At 37.2% G+C, this 15,105-nt stretch overlaps 1 protein-coding gene across 6 annotated transcripts in view; it reads right to left on the bottom strand.

Moving 5' to 3' along the window:
- The window catches only part of TTBK2 (tau tubulin kinase 2), a 166,055-nt gene that overhangs the window by 50,750 nt on the left and 100,200 nt on the right, over positions 1–15,105 (bottom strand). For all 6 annotated transcript variants that reach the window (XM_045448015.1, XM_045448014.1, XM_045448019.1 and 3 more), the window contains 3 exons: positions 10,199–10,264; positions 5,695–5,787; positions 4,955–5,080 (listed from right to left, as the gene is read on the bottom strand). In XM_045448015.1, the coding sequence (XP_045303971.1) occupies positions 4,955–5,080; positions 5,695–5,787; positions 10,199–10,264 (285 nt within the window). The remainder of the gene's footprint in view (positions 1–4,954; positions 5,081–5,694; positions 5,788–10,198; positions 10,265–15,105) is intronic.

Raw genomic sequence — 15,105 nt, 5'->3', positions numbered from 1 at the left:
AGCCTGCTTCGGAATTTGTCTCTCTCTCTCTCTCTCTCTTCCTTTCCCCCACTTGTACTCTGTCTCTCTCTCAAAAAATAAACATTAAAAAAAATTTAAAAATTAAATAATTATAAATCTAACTTTCAAACTTAAGCTAGTGAATACAATAGTTTTCTTTAGATTATAGACATAACTAAGTGCTGAATGTGATCAAAATTATTTTGCTTGCTCAACTTTTATACTCCCATGCAAACTCTATCAATAAAAAATTATTAGCACCTAAGATGAGAAAGTTGGAACATTTTCCAGCTCCTCCTGAATCTAGTATTACAGGTAGAATTTTATTACAAGTAATATGAATTCTGTGCATTTCAGAAATACATATAAAATGTAACTATAAGAATATATTCCAAAGTGACTTGCATACAATGGATTTTCTCCATTTGTTACACAATCTATAGTTATTAATGCAAAAAGCCACACAGGAAAGAAGGTGACAAATTGACCCACTTAACATCTCTAAGTACTCAAGGCTATATATTGCCTCTCTGTTTTATATCTTGTTTATATGTTATACAAAAGCTGCCATTTCACACAGAAATAGCTACCACATACAAATAAGTTCACTATGCTGTTCAGAGTCTTTCAACCGGGCAACACTGATGAATGTAAAATTTTCATTAACAGTAAAGTCTATGTATTGTCCTTTGTATATGAAAATGATAAACTGATACACCATTTTTATAGTTACACCTCAGAGATATTGCAGATTGGGTTCTAGACCACCTGAATAAAGCAAATACCACAATCAAGCAAATCAAGTGAATTTTTTGGCTTCCCAGTGCATATGAAAGTTATTTCTACTGTATTGTATACTATTAAGTGTACAATAGTATTATATCTAAAAAGAAAACAATGTACATGCCTTAATTAAAAATATTTATTGGAGGGTGCCTGGATGGCTCAGTCAGTTGAGCATCCGACTCTTGATTTTGGCTCAGGTCATGATACCAGGGTTGTGGGAATGAGCCCCATGTTGGGATCCATGCTGAATGTGGAGCCTGCTTAAAATTCTCTCTCCCTCTGCCCCTCTCCCCTGCTTGTGCATGTCCTCTCTCTAAAATAAAGAATAAAATAAAATAAATTAAAAAAATTTTTTAAAAACAAAAATATTTCTATAAGATGCTAACTATCATCTGAGCTCTCAGCAAGTCAATCTTTTTGGTGGTAGAGGGTCTTGCCTTGATGTGGATAGCTGTTGACTACTCAGGGTGGTGGCTGCTGAACGTGGAGGTAGCTATAGCAATTTCTTTAAAAAAAAAATTTTTTTTTTAATGCTTATTTATTTTTGAGACAGAGAGAGACAGAGCATGAACAGGGGAGGGTCACAGAGAGGGAGACACAGAATCTGAAACAGGCTCCAGGCTCTGAGCTGTCAGCACAGAGCCCGACGCGGGGCTCGAACTCATGGACCGCGAAATCATGACCTGAGCCGAAGTCGGCCGCTTAACCGACTGAGCCACCCAGGCGCCCCTATAGCAATTTCTTACAATAAGACAACAGTGAAGTTTGCCACACTGATTGACTATTCCTTTTACAAGTGATTTCTCTGTTCCATGTGATACCTTTTTTTTAATGTTTATTATTTATTTTTGAGAGAGAGCGAGCACATGTGTGCACAAGTGGGGGAGGGGCAGAAAAAGAGAGGGAGCCAGAATCTGAAGCAGGCTCCAGGCTCTGAGCTGTCAGCACAGAGCCTGACATGGGGCTCAAACTCACAAACTGTGAGATCATGACCTGAGCCTAAATCGGATGCCTAACCAACTGAGCCACTCAGGACTTCTTTCAAAACTGGAGTCCATCCTCTCAAACCCTGCCACAGCTTCATCAACCAAGTTTATGGAATATTCTAAATTCTTTGTTTTCATTTCAACAATCTTCATAGCATTCTTCACCAGAAGTAGCTTCCATCTCAAGAAACCACTTTTCTTTGCTCATCCATAAGAAGTCACTCATCTATTACAGTTTTATCATGAGATTGCAGCCATTCAGTCATGTTTTCAGGCTCCATGTATAATGCTAGTTCTCCTGCTATTTCCATCACATCTCCAGTTACTTCCTCTACTGAAAGTCTTGAACCCTTCAAAGTCATCCATGAGGGTTGGAATCAACTTCTTCCAGACTCCTGTTCATGGTAACATTCTGACCTCTTCCCATGAATCATCAGTATTATTCATGGCATCCAGAATGGTAAATCCTTTCCAGAAAGTTTTCAATTTAGTTTGTCCAGATACATCAGAGGAATCATCATCTATAGCAGCTATTGCCTTATAAGACATATTTCTTAAACAGTAAGACTTGAAAGTTGAAATGACTTCTTGATTCACGGGCTGCACAATGGATACTGTATTAGCAAGCATGAAAACATTAATCTCATTGTACATCTCCAACAGAGATCTTGGGTGACCATGTCCATTGTCCGTGAGCAGTCATATTTTGAAAGGGATCTTTTTTTCTGAGTGGTAGGTCCTAACAGGGGGCTTAAAATATTCAGTAAACCATGTTTTAAACAGATATGCTGTCATCTGGGCATTGCTATTCCATTTACAGAATACAGGCAGAGTAGATTTAGCATTCTTTTTAAAAAAAATTTTTTTTTTCAACGTTTATTTATTTTTGGGACAGAGAGAGACAGAGCATGAACGGGGGAGGGGCAGAGAGAGAGGGAGACACAGAATCGGAAACAGGCTCCAGGCTCTGAGCCATCAGCCCAGAGCCTGACGCGGGGCTCGAACTCACGGGCCGCGAGATCGTGACCTGGCTGAAGTCGGAGGCTTAACCGACTGCGCCACCCAGGCTAGATTTAGCATTCTTAAGAGCCCTTAGATATTCAGAATGGTAAATGAGCACTGCTTTCAACTTCAAATCACCGGCTGCAGTAGCTTATTCTTTTTTATTTGATTTGATTTTTTTAGAGGAGAGAGCGGGAGCCAGCACAAGTGGGGGAGAGGGGCAGAAGGGGGGAGGGGAGAGGGAGAAGGGGGGGGAAGAGAGAGAGAGAGAGAGAGAGAGAGAGAGAGAGAGAGAGAGAAAATATCTTAAGCAGGCTTCATGGAGCCTGACACGGGACTTGATCCCACAACCTTGGGATCATGACTTGAGCCAAAATCAGGAGTCAGATGCTTGCTCAGCTGACTGAGCTACTTAGGCGCCCCTGCAAAAACTTCCAACAAGAGAGTCAACCTGCCCTTTGAACCTCTGAAGCTAGGCATTGACTTTTCTTCTCTAGCTATGAAAGCCCTAAATGGCTCTTCTTCCGATAGAAAGCTGTTCCTTCTACATTGAAAATCTGTTGTTTAGTGTAGTAGCCACCTTCAGAAGCTAGATCTTCTGGATAACTTGCTGCAGCTTCTATATCAGCACTTGCTTCACCTTGTACTTTTATGTCATGATGAGGGCTTCTTTCCTTAAGCCTCATGAACCAAACTCTGCTAGCTTCAAACTCTTCTTTGGAAACTTCCTCACCTCTCTCAGCCTTCACAGAACTGAAAAAAGTTAGGGCCTTGCTCTGGATTAGGCATTGGCTTAAGGGAACGCTGTGGCTGGCTTGATCTTCTTTTCAGACCACTAAATCTTTCTCCCTATCAGTAATAAGGCTGTTTTGCTTTCTAATCAGTCATGTGTTCACTGGAGTAGCATTTCTAATTTCCTCCGAGAACTTTTCCTTTGCAATCACTACTTGGCTAACTGTTCAGCACAAAAGGTCTGGCTTTCAGCCTATCTTGGCTTTTGACATACCTTCCCCACTAAGCTGAGTCATTTCCAGCTTCTGATTTAAAGTGAGAGATGTGCAACTCTTCCTTTCACCTGAACACTGACAGGCCATCATAGGGTTACTAGCTGACCTAATTTCAATATTGTTGTGTCTCAGGGGATAGGGAGCTCAAGCAGAAGGAGAGACAGGGAATGGCTGGTCGGTGGAGCAATCAGAACACACATAACATTTATGGATTAAGTTTACTATGTTACATGGGTATGTTTCATGGTACCCCAAGACAATTACAGTTGTAACATCAAAGATCACTGATTACAGATCACTATATAACAATAACGAAAAAGTATGCAATGTTTCACAATTATCAAAATGTGACACAGAGACACAAAATAAGTAAATGCTGTTGGAAAATGGTGCTGATGGACTTGCTCAATGCAAGGTTGCCACAAACCTTCAATTTGTAAAAAATGCAATATCTGCAAAGTGCAATAAAGCAAAGTGGAATGAAATGACACATGCCTGGTTTAATCCATGGGTGGCTTCATTTATGTCTTCAGTGGTAGTGATTATTTTGCATTAAGCTATATTAAGTTCTCCCTGAGAGCAAAAGAATCTTCTGAAATACAGTTGGTTGGGGCCAGGGGTGCAATTTGTGGTAAACTTAGTCAATCCTTATAAGGCCTTATTAATGGAAACCCTAAGGAAATGATTCACTGACCACAGATAAAATGGAGCCAATAATCTTCACCAACTGTTGTTCCACAGCATATTAACATACGATATTATAGCCCTAAGCCCTCAACAGATACATTACCTAGCTGGACATTTCCTTCTGGTCAACAAATTAGTTTTAGGATTTACATAATTTCAACTATCAGCAGTTCTATATACCAGATGAATCACAGCAGGAACAGTAAAATCTGTTCAACCATACACAAATCTAAAACTCTAATGAAGTATGTTCTTCCAGATGGGAACACACACACACACATACACACACACACACACACACACACACACACACACACACACACAGAGTCCTCATCAGTCAGTCACCACATTTCTCAGGATGTATTAAAATAATATCATTCTAGGACCTCCCATACTCATATACAATACCCTCAAAGCTACAGTAAGTGAAGACAAAGACTAAATGAGAGAGAAGGATTAGCCCACAGAACTCCCAAAGATGATTACCTGGTAGTCTGGTTTTGTAAAATAATCCAAAGAAGAGATGTGGTCCAGAAAGATGCTGAATTCTGGAGGGAGATGTTTCAACATAAGCCTGTGGTCATACCTCTCCTTAATAGAGCCTACTTGCTCCTGGGAAGTAAAGAGAACAGGAACTAAAGTCAATTTCTCTTGGCAGCTACACATTAACAGCCTCTCAGTAATAGTCTCAAGGGTATGTACTAGGGAATGAGATAGTGGGTAATTAAGTATAAAGCAAGAATTGAGCTCTTACTAATAGCTTAATGCACAATGCCTTAAGGGAGAGAGGGGAGGATAATCAAAAGGATAACAGAGTTCTGCATCAGTGAATTGACAGTTCGCCCAAAAAAAGAGTTATCTAGAGTTAAAGAGTTAAATCTAGTCTACTTTTCTTTACCAACACACTTGTTCAGTTTTCAAATCAAACAATATAATGTAACAATTAAAATTTAAAAACTTACTTGACTTATAAAAATGAATATGCGAGAAGTAGTGAAAAGAGGAAAAACTAGAAATCAAATCAGAAGTGATGATTTAATAGATACTCAAAGGAGTATCTATTCTCCATATACACAGAAAAAAAAATCCTAACATTAGATCTTTAATATCAGCTTAATTTTAATTTTTATATGTAAGTATGTTCTCATCAATTATGCCTACTCAGGAGAAATTTTTATTCCTTCCCCTACTAAAACTGTTATTTCCATTTCCATTTTCAAAATTACCTTGTCCTTTATTTTTCTCCAAGGCAGCTGACCAACCACAAACTCCACCAACATGTAGAATAAGGACCAAAGGTCATCATGTCTTCCCATTTCCTTCATAAGCCAAAGAGAATTCAGTCACAATACATTACCACTCCTTGTGAGTATATTACATTGTCTAAGGCCTAACCACTGCGTTTCATCTTATGATAAGGCTTAAAAATTTTAATGTATTTCCCATAAAATCTTCTGGTAAATATATCTACACAGCTATGTAACAATCTGCATAACAGAAATAGATATAATGAAATACTTTTTGGTATAAAGAACACCCCAAAACCTAGATATGCTGGAAATATAATTAACAGCCCATTAATTAATAAATCAGTTCATGAAGAAGGGAAGGTAAAGGGCAAATTAGCATTTATTTCCCATAAAATCTTCTGGTAAATATATCTACACAGCTATGTAACAATCTGCATAACAGAAATAGATATAATGAAATACTTTTTGGTATAAAGAACACCCCAAAACCTAGATATGCTGGAAATATAATTAACAGCCCATTAATTAATAAATCAGTTCATGAAGAAGGGAAGGTGAAGGGCAAATTAGCATTTAGTGGGTATGGGGTTTCAGTGTTGCAAAATGAAAAAGTTCTAGAATTTTATTGCACACTAATGTGAATATACTTAACACTGCTGAATTATCCCTTAAAAATGGTTAATATGCTACACTGGTGAGCATAGCATAACACAGAGTTGTTGAATCACTATATTGTACACCTGAAACTAATGTAACATTGTGTGTCACCTATACTCAAGTTAAAAAAATGGTTAACATGGTAAATTTAATGTGATATGTTCTTTACCATAATAATAATTAAAAAAAGAATTAAAGCAAATTCTAGGAGCTAAAATTAAAAGAAAGCTGGAAATAAGAGAAGCAAGCTGATGCTGAAACTTTGCCTTTGGGAACATCTGTTACAGGTTTTATCAACCAGGGTTTTATCAATCAGGAAGGGAACAGGTATAAAAGTATTGATACTACATAAGACAGAAGCTATAACTGAGACACTTTCCCCTAGGCTCTCACCATATAGCTCAGACCCTCAAAGGGCTATCTTTAGTTCAATATTTGGTATGTGCATTTTACAGCAATAACTTTTTTTTTCTGTAAAATTTAACCACTATCAAAGGGATAAAGTTAGTGGTTTAAAAAAACTACCCTGAAAATTTGTTACCATAGTCCTGCCCCTCACTCAGATTTGGGGTTTAAATTTATACCACATGTGTGGTCTGGGAAACCAAGTCCAGAAATTAACTGTTTTCTGGGTGATCCCACCCTGTAGTAATGACAGATGAAAATGAAAATCCTGTCAACATTAAAGAACCCATAAATTCAGGCTTCACAGAAGTCCTATACATAAAGTCCCATAAAATATAAGCTCATTATTCACAAGTATAAAATACATTAGAAAGCAGGCTATCATAAGCTAATGACAAGATAAATTACAGAGCAGAATTAGATATCCAATAACTTCAGATATGGAATTATAGGATACAGAATATGAAATAAGAATGTTTAGGGGGGCCTGGGTGGCTCAGTTGGTTAAGCGTCCAATTTCAGTTCAGGTCATGATTTCATAGTTTGTGAGTTTGAGCCATGTGTTGGGCTCTGTGCTGACAGCTCAGAATCTGGTGCCTGCTTTGGATTCTGTGTCTCCCTCTGTCTGTCTCATGCTCTGTCTCTGTCTCTCAAAAATAAATAAACATTAAAAAAAATTTTTTTAAGAATTTTTAGAATGTTTAAGCTTTAAAAAAAAAAGGGAATAAATGTCATCAGGAAGGAACCATATCCTACCCCAAAAAATAAAAAGACCTATTAGATTTGAAAAAAGACCAAAAAGAATATCTAGAAATTAAAAACTCAAGGGACAGATTAAAAAGCTAATCAAAATCGGCAGAAAAAAAAGTAATGAACTGGAAGACAGATCTGAAGAAAGTATTTAGAAATGCAACCCAGAGGCACAAAGAGTTAAATCTGAGAGTGAACCTAAAAGACACGGAGGGCAAAACAAGAAGATCTAACAAATATACCAATTTGAGATATGAAAAAAGAGGGTACAGAAAGAAAGAGAAAGAGGCAATATTTAAAGAAGAAATGTCTGAGGTTCTTCCAAAATTGATGAAAGACATGAATGCTCAGATTTAGGAAGCACTACAAATCCCAAACAGAATAATTATTATTTTTAATGTTTGTTTATTTTTGAGAGAGCGCAAGCCAGGGGTGGGCAGAGGTGGGGGTGGGGGGCAGAGGATCCCAAGCAGGCTCTGCGCTGAGAGCAGCAAGCCCAATGTGAGGCTTGAACTCATGAACTGCAAGATCATGATCTGAGTTTAAGTCAGATGCTCAACTGACTGAGATACCCAGGCACCCTGCAAACAGAACAATTATAAAGAAATCCACATACAGGCACAAAAGAACATATCTGTAGAACAGCAAAGACAAAGAGAAGATATCCAAAATAGTCAAAGAAAAATGACAAGCTAAATAAAAAATAACAAAAATTAAATGGACAAAGATCTTCTCAATAGCAACCACAGAATCAGAAGACAGTAAAATAATTTCTTCAAATTACTGAGATACTACAAATATTAATGGATTGAAATGTAGAACAATGTAGTGAACAGAGTTCATGTATTTTGAAAAGTTGTATATTGTCTGAGAATTATTCATGTTAAAAGTTTAAGATCAAGGTACCAAAAAAAAAAAAAAAAAAAAAGAAATGGAGTGAATTATGCTTAGAAATTATCAAGATCACAGAATAGGGAAGAAAGAAGTATATTAGAATTATCTGAGCAGTCTTTTAAAATTAGACCAGCACCTCTGAAAGTTCCACTAGTTGCACTCCTGCATCACCACATAAACTAACAACCACTGTGAAGCCCTGTAAAGGATTCTACATCTCAGGTGTCTTGGGAGCAGAAAAGAAGGTTAAGAACTGCTGATATATATAATCAAATTCCTTTACCAAGGTCAGATGAAAAACAAATAATATGCAGGTTAACAGAGTTAACTGTTAGAGCACTCTATACTAGAAAAGCTTTTTAAAAGAAATTTGTACAAATTAAAAAAAGTAAAAATATATAATCTCTTTCTACTAGCTTCTTTGGAAATGCATATGTAGTTATAATGATCTCTGGAAATGTTTATGCTTATCTCAGAAAGACTGTCTTATCTCAAAGATTCTAATGTTGACCAAATTTTTACACAGAATTAATTAGAAGGCCTAGTAATTCTAAAGGATTTTAAGAATATATCTTTTCAAGGCAGGATAGTTGACTAGATGCCATATTAATACAACACTGAATCAAACCAAATGAGCTGACAGACTTGGCAGAGTGCTACATTATGCACTGATAAAAATACTTTTCCTATTTTCAGTTTATAATCATATTATAAGAAACCAAATTAAATTAACTAGAGCACAGCATATAAGACCACAGCATACTCTTCTTTCTATAGTTAGCATTAGTCAAATTTTCAATAAGGCAACTTTGGCTTCACAGAACAAGAATAAAGTAATAAAAGGTCAAGAAAAGATTTTTTTTAAATGTTAATTTATTTGTGAGATAGAGAGAGACAGAGCATGAACGGGGGAGGGTCGGAGAGAGAGGGAGACGCAGAATCTGAAACAGGCTCCAGGCTCTGAGCTGTCAGCATAGATCCCGACATGGGGCCTGACTTCATGAACTGTGAAATCATGACCTGAGTCGAAGTCAGACGCTTAACCGACTGAGCCACCCAGGCGCCCCAAAAGATTTCTCTTTTATCAAGGATTCACTTGTTAAATGCCTCAGCTTCATCCAGACAAGTTCAAGGATTCTGATTCCATAAAATAAACACCTTTCCCACTCATAATTAAGATTCAGAATAAGAAAAAAAAAATCAAAAGAACAAAAGGAGCAAAGTAAAAAAGAGACTTTAAAATTTTAATCTAAAAGGTATAATTTACTAAGATGCAAATTTTAAAGTTATCTCTGTTTGAGAGATCTTCATGAAAAGAAAAGGTTTAATGGAGAGGGGATATAACAGATTAGATGCGTACTGCAGGTACAATGCTGACTCCTATATTTCATTAGGTATTGATAGTATGATATTCCCAAATAAGATTAGAACACAGATAATTTATTTCTTCAAAATTCTATATTCAACTTGTTAACACTTACTTATACCTAATTAAGGACACAAGATTCCCTACACACACACACACACACACACACACACACACACACACACACACACACACAGCTATTATCTTTTCCAACAAATCCAATTTTATTTTTATGTAGCTGCGAGCATCTACTGTCTACTATACACACCACCATACATTAGTATTACTAACACATTACCCTTTGCTTCCAAGTACCTTCCACACTTGTGTACTCTAATATAAAAAAGTCAATCTGATTCAAGCCATCAGCATGCTTATGCAGACATGACTCTAAGTTCATATACCTACCCTGTTTCGGTGAGCATTTATTGACGCATAACGAACTGTCCCTCGAAAGCCTGCCACAGCTCGAGGCTACAACAAAATGAAGTAAAGAATAATAAAATGAGCTTCAAATAACAAAAGACTCACACACTTGAGCACATGAAGTAGATGGGAGAAACGCGCATTACTGTCACAATAAAATACTACTTAAATTTCTAATTTTTTATTTTGAAATTACAGAAAATTAGAGAATATCTCTAAATCATGTTAAAAACTAACATTTTAGTGATAGTGAGCCCAATTTTTTTCTACCTACATTTTAAAATACAGTAGCATTTATGATAAATAAATTCTGTACATTAGAAAACACTTGGGGCGCCTGGGTGGCTCAGTAGGTTAAGTGTCTGGCTCTTGATTCTGGCACAGGTCAGAATCTCATGGTTCATGAGATTAAGCCCCAAATCAGACTATGCTGACAGTGTAGAGCCTGCTTGGGATTTTCTCTCTCCCTGTCTATCTGCCCTTTCCCTGCTTGTGCTCTCTCTCTCTCTCTCTTCCCCTCTCCTCAAAATAAATAAACATTTTTTAAAAATAAAAAAGAAGGGGCGCCTGGGTGGCGCAGTCGGTTAAGCGTCCGACTTCAGCCAGGTCACGATCTCGCGGTCCGTGAGTTCGAGCCCCGCGTCGGGCTCTGGGCTGATGGCTCGGAGCCTGGAGCCTGTTTCCGATTCTGTGTCTCCCTCTCTCTCTGCCCCTCCCCCGTTCATGCTCTGTCTCTCTCTGTCCCAAAAATAAATAAACGTTGAAAAAAAAAAATTAAAAAAAAAGAAAAAAGAAAAAAGAAAAACACTAAATGCCTTCACATATCCAGAATCATGCTAAGCTGGTTACATTTAAGTACAGTAAGACCACAAGGAATCTCTAAGTAAAGATGCCAACCTCTTCATGTCTTGGCTATTTCATTCAAACTCAATTCAAAAATGATGGCAACTTATATCCCTCTCTAAATATATAATTCATATATTCATAAATCAAGTTATTGGGTAACTATTACATGCTAGGTACTGGGAATAAAGCCAAACATGAATAATACATGATCTCAGTTCTCAGAGAGCTCAAATTAGAATACTAAGTCCAAACTCTTATTCAGCCTACAAGATTTCCATGATTTGGCATTGGCCCCATTCCAAAATGGATTTAGTTATGGTTTATGCTACAACCAACTGTGTTTCTAGCGTCTTCTGCTACTCACTCCAGCTGGAAAGCCATCTCTTCACATGCCTCCAATGGTTAGCTCTTCTACTTCACATTAGGCTCTCTGCTGCAATGTTACCTCCTCAGAGAAGTACCCCTTAATTATCCTAATCTAAAATACTACCCCTCCCCCCCCTTCAATGCCACTCTACCCTTTTTTACTGTTTTATTTTTTTAACATAATACCTTTCAATACCTAAAATTAATTTTATTTATATTTTTACTTATTTGTTCACTGCCTGTCTTCTTCCACTGGAATATAAACTGTGATAGCAAGGTCTTAGTCTTGCTCATTTCACAGACATAGAAACAGGCTCTGAGAGGTTAACTAAACTTATGTGAGGACACAGAATTAGTAAGTGATAAAACCAGACATCAACCAACATCTTTTGATTTGAAATCATACATTGTTTCTTTCCACTCTACTGCTTCACAAGGGTCAAATCAATACCCTAAAGACTCATGGATGGCACCATAACTCAATATGAAAACTTGACAAACCTGAAAATGTTCACAGCCAATAATTTTCATTTGTAGGCTTTTCTTTCCCAGTAACTTCAAATTATCCTCAATTGAGATGTATTACTTTTATAGCCAGAAAAAGACTATAATAAATGTTGTTTTTATTTACTTATTTATTTATTTTTAATGTTTATTTATTTTTGAGAGAGAGACAGACAGACAGACCATGAGTGGGGTAAGGGCAGAGAGAGAGACACACACCCAGAATCTGAAGCAGGCTCCAGGCTCCATGCTGCCAGCACAGAGCCCAATGTGGGGCTCAAACTCACAAACTGAGATCATGATCTGAGCCGAAGTCAGACACTCAACCGACTGAGCCACCCAGATGCCCCAATAAATGTTATTTTTAAAATCTTGTTACCAGAATCATTCTGGTCATACGCTAAAAGATAATCATTCTACATGTTCTTCCTTCATTTACTCATTTTTGTAATCTGTTCAAATAGTTTTCTGTATATTCCTTCTTTGATGAAATTCTGTCTTCCCTTTTTTAAGAGTTTCATTTTTTTTTTTTAACGTTTATTTATTTCTGAGAGAGAAACACAGTGTGCGTGCAGGGGAGGGGCAGAGAGAGAGGGAGACACAGAATCCAAAGCAGGCTCTGGGCTCTGAGCTGTGAGCCCAAAGCCTGACATGGGGCTCGAATGAATAGTGAGATCATGACCTGAGCCGAAGTCAGATGCTCAATTTGACTGAGCCACCCAGGTGTCCCTGATTTCATTTTTAAGTAAACTCTGTAACCAACATGGAGCTTGAACTCACAACGTCAAGATCAAGAGTCACATGCTGACTCTCTTGACCAAGCCCCCCTCTCTTCTCTTTTTAATTACTCCTTTTTGTTTTTTTCTTAAGCTGTAACTATTTTAAAACCAGTCTTTGTATTTATTTTTTTTTTAATTTTTTTAACGTTTATTTATTTTTGAGACAGAGAGAGACAGAGCATGAATAGGGGAGGGTCAGAGTGAGAGGGAGACACAGAATCCGAAGCAGGCTCCAGGCTCTGAGCTATCAGCACAGAGCCCGACGCGGGGCTCGAACTCACGAGCTGTGAGATCACGACCTGAGCCGAAGTCGGACGCTTAACCGACTGAGCCACCCAGGCGCCCCTGTATTTATAACAATTTCAGTAATCAAAAGTTCCTGCAATATATTTAGATCTCCTTTCTTTTCTTAGCTGCCATTCATTGACAATCATAGTCGGGAGATCTCAATATTTTCCTAAGACATTCATGACTGACAGGAATATTTAATATTCTCAATTTGATAGAACTCTGAGGTCAGAGATTCCTTTTCTAAACAAAGAATGTGTAGGATTATATATGAAAGCCTACCATCAATCTTTTTCACTAAATAACATTTCACTGGCTATACTTTTATTCATTACCTGACAAGAGCCTTCACTAACAAAAATGTTTTTGTAGCACGTACTTTTGCCCAGTTATTTTAATTCCAGTAACTGTCAGGATAAAAATCCCCAGAGTTATTACCACACTCTGCAGTCCAGTCCACAGTTAATCAGACATCTAGATGTCCCCTAACAGATTCTAGCCAAGACAAACCCAGGGGATCCTTTCCAGTTAAGAGCACCCCTGACCTTGCTTCTGCCATGAAAAAGTGAGAGCTAAAGACAGATCAGTTGTATAGAAAGATCTTGATGTGACTCATCAAAGAAATAATGCCAGGTCAATAAAAATTCAAATTTTTATATAAAGCAGAAAAGACAACTCAACCCACCTGGGGAAAACAGCCATATATACAACTAATTCTAATTTAAAGCAGATTATAATGAACATCATTAGCAAAGTACAACGAGCTATGAAAAAGCCTAAGAGTGGTAAGGATTAGTTCCATTTGGAGAAAGGGAAGAAAGAAAAGTCCCGCTGAAGAAGAAAGTCTTAAGAATAAGGCAACATTTAATGGGGACTTAAAATAGATGATCTCTTCAAATTTCCCTAATTAACGGCAATTTGGCAATATCTATCAAAATTACAAATGCATGCATTCTCTTTGACAAAGCCATTTCACTTCTGGAAATTTATTTTATAGATATACTTGCATATGTACAAAAATAATGGATGTAAGACATTCGTTCACTACATTAATGTTTGTGATAGCAAAAGACTGCAAGCAACCCATATGTACATAAATAGTGGACTGATTAAATAAATTACAGTACATATTTAAAATGGAATATACTTTGCAGCTGCAAAAAAAGAAGGAAGAAGTCCTATATCCTCACATGGGAATATCTCCTAGATATACTGTGGGGAAAAAAGACAAGTGTAAAATATACATCACATTACCTTTTGACTCAAAAAGAGAAAAATGAGAATATATATTCATATTTATTATATATGCAAAAAGAAATTCTGGAAGAATACATTTAGGAAATAGTAACAATATAGCTACCTATATTGTTGGTTGGAAAGAGGGATAAGGGCAGTATAGAAAATGAGTACATTTGGGAGAGCAGAGGTAAAGTAGGAGATTTGTTTCATGGTTTATCTTTTAGTTTTTTTCGAGTCAGGTTTATTAAGGTATAATTTACACAGTTAAATCCAAACTTTAGATATACACAGTTCTATGAGTTTTTAAAGATACACAGGCATGTAACTACCACTGCAGTCAAGGCATAGAGTATTTCTATCACCCCTAGAGTTCCCTTAAAGGCTGTAGTCAGTCCCTTCCCCTCCATTCCCAGTCTCTGGCAACCTCTGATTTCTGTCCCTCAAAAGCATTTAGAATCATCTTTTTAGGTTAACTGCTGGGTAGTAATGTCTTACTGTGGTTTTAATGTGCATTTCTCTGATAACTAAAGATGTTCACCATTTGCTACTGTAAGTGTCTCTTCTTTGATGAAAGGTCTATACAAATCTTTTGCTCAGGTTTATTCATTTATTATTGAGTTGTGAAAATTGTTTATATATTCTGGATATAAGTCCTTTGTCAGATGTGTGTTCTGAAATATTTTTTCCTACTCTGTGACATGTCTTCTCATTTGCTTAATAGTGTCTTTCAAAAAAGGGTTTAACTTTGGGGCGCTTGGGTGGTTCAATTGGTTAAGTGGCTGACTTTGGCTCAGGTCATGATCTCGCAGTTCATGAGTTCAAGCCCCGCATCAGGCTCTGTGCTGACAGCTCAGAGCCTGGAGCCTG

Source organism: Leopardus geoffroyi, chromosome B3 (assembly GCF_018350155.1).
Source record: "Leopardus geoffroyi isolate Oge1 chromosome B3, O.geoffroyi_Oge1_pat1.0, whole genome shotgun sequence".
Taxonomy (NCBI): Eukaryota; Metazoa; Chordata; class Mammalia; order Carnivora; family Felidae; genus Leopardus; species Leopardus geoffroyi.
The sequence above is the reverse complement of the archived record's forward strand: the minus strand, read 5'-3'. Positions and strand labels throughout refer to the sequence as shown.